At 33.2% G+C, this 7,036-nt stretch overlaps 1 protein-coding gene across 2 annotated transcripts; it reads right to left on the bottom strand.

Annotated features, from left to right (window-relative positions):
• Positions 1-1,880: 1,880 nt before the first annotated feature.
• Positions 1,881-4,515, bottom strand: LOC143343897 (uncharacterized). 2 transcript variants are annotated; one of them, XM_076769259.1, is made up of 4 exons: positions 4,275-4,515; positions 4,110-4,208; positions 3,624-3,912; positions 1,881-3,202 (listed from the first exon to the last, which is right to left on the bottom strand). In XM_076769259.1, the coding sequence occupies exons 1-4, from the start codon at positions 4,374-4,376 to the stop codon at positions 3,012-3,014; spliced, it is 681 nt and encodes a 226-aa protein (XP_076625374.1). In that variant the 5' UTR covers positions 4,377-4,515; the 3' UTR covers positions 1,881-3,011. The 2 variants fall into 2 exon arrangements, with proteins under 2 accessions (XP_076625374.1, XP_076625375.1); XM_076769260.1 differs by having other exon boundaries at positions 4,340-4,489.
• Positions 4,516-7,036: the final 2,521 nt, after the last annotated feature.

The following is a 7,036-nucleotide window of genomic DNA, read 5'->3' as shown; positions in this document are numbered from 1 at the left end:
TATTCGAAATTGATCCCAAAATTGAAGCCTGACATGAACAAATTTTATTTCACATTTATAATTTGTTTTTGCACGAAAAAATTTTGTCGGTTGTATTACGATTTCTAACAACGTACCCTGTATACACAGAGCATGTATTCTGTAAAGTATGCTGCACACAGGAAACAATGTACTGAAAACAATATTGTTCATAGTTTTTACATTATTATGTATTTTTAAACGATTAAACATCAAAGTCGAATATACATGTAGAAAGTCTAATAATTGGTTTTGATGTGTAAATATCTAGAAATATTGCAACCAATGATCATGTGGAAATAATAAGAATCTTTTATACTTTATTACTGTTTCCTGGATGTAACACGCCTTATTATACACTGTGTATAATATATATATATGGTGTATCAATGATGAGTCAAGCCAAAATATGCAAATTTCACTTGCAAAAAGTAAATAGCAGTTAAAACTTTTACATGTGAGAAAACAAATGTACATGTTCTCGCGTGTAAAAGCTTCAAATGCTTCGTCTCAAAAACGAAGCCTCGGATTTCAAAATGATAAATTTGCACGTTTCTGTTCGTCTCATCGTTTTGAAACACTTTGTATGCATATTACAACTCTGAATATATGTATTCAGGATTGTAATATATTTTGATACGACTAAATGATTGTATATGGGCAAACCCGGCCTGGTCTTTTTTACGCTAAATAAGTTTCTAGTGATTTTTTTAGTCGGTTTTTTCAAATTCGTAACTGAACTGCCACTTAATACATCGCGGATAATTATTTTCTCCACGTAACTATTATAATTAAATCTGAAAAATCTTTTAAATAAATGTAACGAACGTTATATACATTTTTTACAGATTTAGTTAATAAGTAAGTTACGTCATGAATAGAGAAGGATACTGTAACGATTATGTCTGTCGAGATGAAAACGTGAACGTCGACGATGCGTTAGTAGATTGAAATTAAAAACTTTGAAAGATTTTTATTCGTACCCTTTTTGGTTCGAAAACGTAAAAAGAATATCCGAGTCTCAGAATTCTTTATAACGTACACGCAATTAGATCACCGCTAAAACATTGACAACATCTTACATAAAGATATTTCATTTCTTCTGAAAATTTGGTTGATTATAAAAAATATACTTTATTAACTGCTATTTATAACGTAATAGTATAATAATTATTATTTTCATTGTCAATTAGTTACGTATTAGTGTAAAAAGAATTTAAAACCCGTAAATATTATACTGAACCGACGAATATCTTGAATATGGTTGAGATTCGTTCAGTTTTCCGTTAATTTTTTCTTTTAATTACTTAAAATAGTGTATATTAATAGTGATAAACTGATTTCTATTATTTAATCCTTTTGCTGCCAGAGGTTTGTATCTACACCCTGAATAAATTTCAATATTTACATTTATGTCATGTAAAGTTGAAAAATACACATACTTTACATGATCTTTTTTTATTACCAACTTGAATGAATTTTAGTAGAGCCAGAACTGACTCGTTCAGACTTCAATGAATTTTAATAGGACCTTGTAGATCTATATCTTCGGAAAAATTACTTTCGTTCAGTGTATGTAAATAATCGTGATAAACATCACTCAATTATATGAAAAGAACAAAGTGAAATTACATTACTTATAGTTCAAAATATATTTTTACATTTATTTTTAAAATGGGACGATTATTTACATATACCAAGCGAGTGGAATTTTCCAAATATATTCGACCATATCTAATATTATACACAAGGTGTTTCATTAGGTATTCCATTAGGAATAAACCTTGGATCCCATAACAAGTTCGTTAAAATCTGTATGAGCCGGTTAGTTACACGCACACTGCAGTAAAAGGGTTGATAAGTTTTATATAACTTTTATTTATTTAAATTCAGTTACAGCAGACTTCAGTTTAAGATTATTCAAAGTTTTATGTATTAAAAATAACGATATTTTTATTTGAAAGAGAATAACATTTACTTAAAATAGTCAATGAGGTAGAGTAGTCTACCAGGATTAATTATATAGTTAATATTCCAATAAACATATTTTTTATGAATCATCCAAAATTTCTTTAAGCGAAAATAAAAATGTAATTATCTCGCGTTGTTCGCGAGTCGCTGTAATATTCATACGAATAAGCGCAGAGGGTGTCTACTCTCGATTTTTGGTGCGTTTTATTTAAGCAATTTATTTCAGAAGTCAAAGCGATCATCCATCTTTCTAAGAATACGAGTTTTCACATGGTTTGGAATGGATTAGCATGAAAAAAGTGATAAAAAGAGAGGAAGGGAGCAGTAGGAAGTTAAATAAGGTTTGACCAGCGAAATAATAAACTTTTTTGATACATTTTATATAGATACGAATCAAACATTAATGACACTGAAGCATGTTGAGAGGAAGGGCATAATAAATGCTGAAAACTGAACGATAAGAAGTATTGTTACTCGGTCAGTGATATTCAATTGATTATTTATTTAGCGGTTAATGAATTACTAATATAGTATTATTCGTTGCAAAAAATTTCAAAATTAAATAAGTTACAGTCTCAAAATATTCAATACAAACAGATTAACGAATAAAGCAATACGATTATTTATTAGTTTAGCATTATTTATACCTATGTATAACGGAAAGTATAAATGCTACAATGTTATTGAAATGAGAAAATGCGAGAAAAAGAAAATTTATATCCCAAGATTTAAACATTTGATCACATTCGCTTTCTGTATATTTTCAAGTGCTTATACATGATTTGCCATATTGTCGATCTCGTTACCAATTTAAACATATACATTAGAAGTATTTACCTCTGACCTAATTTAATAAAAGCACTGATGAAATAAAAATTTAATATATTATTAATATACATAATTCATTTCATCAAAATGTATTCCATAATATGAAAGTTCAAGAACATTTTGCCTTGTGATTTTAGAAAGGGGCAGAAATTGAACACCACTGAACCAATGACATTAAAACTTCACTTCATTATTTACGATACAATTTCCTTTATTTCTTTCAGTTGTCGTCTCAATCCTGGTTGTGCAAGATCCAAAGGAGTCATTTCCTCTTTGTTTACTGATAACATGTTAGCGTTGTTTTTGACCAATAGTTTAGCTTCGTCGACGCGATTTTCTTCGCAGGCTAAATGCAGTGGAGTGTTGCCAGAAATGTCTTTAACATCTGAAAACAATCGGAACGATTTTTAAACGAAAATGTACGCAGATCTTTATCATATCTTCATAAGCATATTACGAATTGGCGAGATTAAACAAAAAAAAAATTTTTAATTGCAGATAATGAAAAGATTTAAAACCTTCTGTTTTTAAATACAAAACCTAACAACTACGTCTCATCGCGATATACTAATATACCATTGCATACAGATCGAACGCGATCGGGAAAACTTATGGTTAAAATTAACATAAAAATGTAACATTGCTTATACAATGATCTGATGTTTTATGGAACTAACAATATCGAATTAAATTTATTATTTAGAATCAATTAAAATACTCAACATGAATAGAAAAATGTTACTTGTCATATCTTTGACTGTTTACCCAGATTTAATTAATAATGCCAATTATTATGTTATATTAACCTATGTTTAAATTTTTTCCATTTTCAATGAGAAGTTTTACAACTGCAGTATTGCCCTTTGATGCAGCTCTATGCAATGGAGTAGCACCATAGTTATCCATTATATTAACATCTGCATCTTTTTCCAGCAATTCAGTACATATGGATATCCAGTTTTTTGATGCTGCATATTGTAGTGCTGAATGACCAGTTTGAGTCCTAGCATTAACATTTGCACCCTCATTTAGTAGGGTACTAACAACTTTATCCCTACCTGCTGATGCTGCCAAAATTAATGGTGTCATGTCCATCTAAACATTGAAATTGAGGTATTTCATTAATTGATCTGCTTAATCAAACAGTTACTTTAAAAAGTAAATTAGTCTATAGATTCCTGTTGCTTGGACTTTAATATTGTAGGTCCCTCCTAAAGGTTTTACTGTTTATAACAATATATCAATAGTTGCTTCATTTTTGTTGTCAGGAATAAGAAGATATACATACGTACATCGTCGGTAGGATCTACCGGTACTCCGATTGATAATAAAAACCGAACCAGATCATCGTGGCCTCCAAGTGCTGACCAATGAATTAACATTCGTCCATTCTAAAAAAAACATCTTTTCAAAATGACAACATAACATGAAAAATATTTTGAACAAATAATTCCTACGTCATCCTTGGCTGTTTTTAGTTTTTCATTTTCGGTCAGAAGATGTTTAACGTCTGCAACTTTACCATTATATGCCATATCGTAAACTGATTGCTCGTACATTTTTATCACCTCTTAGATTAGTTATTAAATACAAGAATTGTCAGAAATAAGTAATAATTATGTTGAGTTCGGTGACATCAATATTATAAATCGGCCATTGTTTTCGCACTTGCGTAGTTACAAACTTAGCCTCAGCTGACTGTAGTTCAAACTACTTCAGACTGTAGACTCAGGTTTTTAAAGAACAATAATTAAACATAAAATTCTATGGCATGAATAGCAGAAATGAATTTAGAGGGGATTAAAAAAAAGCAAGACGAATGAGGACGTTTTAATATACAGTGTGTGGTAATGTTACAAATAAATAATGATTTTTTTACATTTCTCTCCTGATAGGAGTCTACTACCACAGACGAAGTATACCAGTAGATCTTTCACCTTATGGACTTTCATGGCTCAGTCTACTGCCATACCGACCTGAAAATTCGGAGGTGATTTTAGCATCCTCGTCTCATAGATGGCGATCAATTAAAAAACTATTCACTGAATTAGTATTGATAGGCAAACAGCTGTAGTGTTTGCGCAATACATGTGAGTTGACTATGGAAGAGATTAAAATTTATTTCTGAATCTCACCATGTGGAGGTTACTGTGAATGGAGACCCGCCCTAACCGATTCGTTGGTCAAAGAAGAAACAAACGAAAGTGCAATCAATGTAAGATGCACAACCAACGAAGAGAGTTGAAAGAATTTTCAAAAGAATTTGTCTTCAAATAGAAATAACCTACCTAACATAATGGTTAACCAAACACCTGCCTAACTATAAATCTAAATTCGTTTATTATATCAAGAAACAATTCTAAATTCGCAGCCATTAGCTCGGTGTTACCCACGAAGAATAACTTTTCTATCGTGGGTAACACCGATTACCAGGTCTCACCACGTGGAGGTTGCTGCGAGTGGAGACCCGAAGGGAGATAGATGGAATCCAAGTTCCATCGATCTCCCTTTTACATCCTTAGAAACTAGATTAGTCATGCCAAGTAATTATTTTGTTTAAAAAGGGATGAAGCTAAATTGTTGGAGACGCGACGCGACGCGATGCTGAACCGTGCAGCAGATCTTCGGATCGAATCCACACTGCCCTTGGTAGATTGATTTCTATTTCTAGAAATCGATCTATCATTGGCAGGCGACTAGATCTTTCGGACAAACTGGACGGCCGATCACATGTTTCGTTCGACGAAACAGTGGTGACCGAAGCAAGAAACGAGAGAACGAGTCGAGAGAAGCTACTTGTTAAATAATTACTTGGCATACGCAGATACATTAGAGACTTAAAATTAACGTCGAAGCTCAAGTCTGGTCAAGTTGAAGCTAAAATTCGGACGATAGAAGGAAACAAAGTTCCTTGTACCAAGCAATTATGTGGTTAAAAAGAGGTATGAAGCTAAATCGTGGGATACGCGACGCGACGCGACGCGATGCTGTACCGTGCAGCAGATCCGAGGATCGAACCTACTGCCCTTGCTAACTCGATCTCAACAAGAAAACAGAGAACTGCAACCCCGAGTCGAGGTCTCCATTTCTCCAACGCAACCCGCCGGGAGCCCGAAGGACCCGACTTAGGCTGTCTGACAAAGAGAGAGTACCTGAAACAGGGTCGACTTCCGCTGGAAGGTATGCGTTTCCGCAGAATACGGAAACTCCACACCTTCCAGCGAAGTGCCGTTTTCCCTCAATCAAGCTTACCAAGGGAAGGCGATTAGATCTTTCGGACCAGATGCACGGCCGATCACATGTTTCAATCGATGAAACAGCGGTGACCGAAGCTAGGAACGAGGGAACGAGCGAGAGAAGCTACTTATTGAATAATTGCTTGGTAGGACGCGGAGATACATATAATAAAGAAATCTTCGACGTTAATTTTAAGATTCGCGACGAAGCTTAAATCTAATCGACTTAGAATTAAAAGTCCCTCGGCGGCTGTGGCGTCTTCGATGTCCCTGCAAATAATCTGAAACTAAAATTGATACCCATATTAGTGACATACGAAAGGAAATTTAATAAACACCACGCAAACTAGACAAAGCGATGAAATAATTTGTCGTGCTGATGTACCGAAGAGTGAAAATCTATAAGATCGTCGATGTTAAACCTACCTAAGGAAATGTACAAAATTTACACATGATACAAAGTATCCTACCTATACTTGCGTAACGATAGATAAAAAGAAGGAGAGATAATGTCGAAGTAAAATAGCAAACGATTACAAAAATTATCGGAAGAACCATACCAACGAAGACGAACAGAAACAAAGATGGAGCAGAATTGAAAATCCAACGATGAAATCAAAGAGTGAAAATATCCAAGAATTAAACAAAATGTCTGAGCAAAATAGCACAAGAATAAAAATCCTATTCTAATTAGTGACATTAAAATCCATAAAATAATATACAAACGAAAATGGTATATGATTCAATACAATCATGTCAATTCAAAAAATAAGGCAGTAGTAGAAATAGAGGAGGAATTAGAGTAGAGGAGGAAACATAATAATCAGCTAGAACCGGACAGTCAAACAACATTGAATTATGACCAAACAAATAAAATAAACTGGTCAGTTTTGTGATAACAAAATATAAATAAGTAAAGTGGGCTTACTACTTGTTGAGCATTAGTTACCATTACCAAGGAAGCACCAGAGGTCCAGCTGTAA

The sequence above is a fragment of the Colletes latitarsis genome, chromosome 7, assembly GCF_051014445.1.
Source record: "Colletes latitarsis isolate SP2378_abdomen chromosome 7, iyColLati1, whole genome shotgun sequence".
Classification (NCBI taxonomy): Eukaryota; Metazoa; Arthropoda; class Insecta; order Hymenoptera; family Colletidae; genus Colletes; species Colletes latitarsis.
The sequence above is the reverse complement of the archived record's forward strand: the minus strand, read 5'-3'. Positions and strand labels throughout refer to the sequence as shown.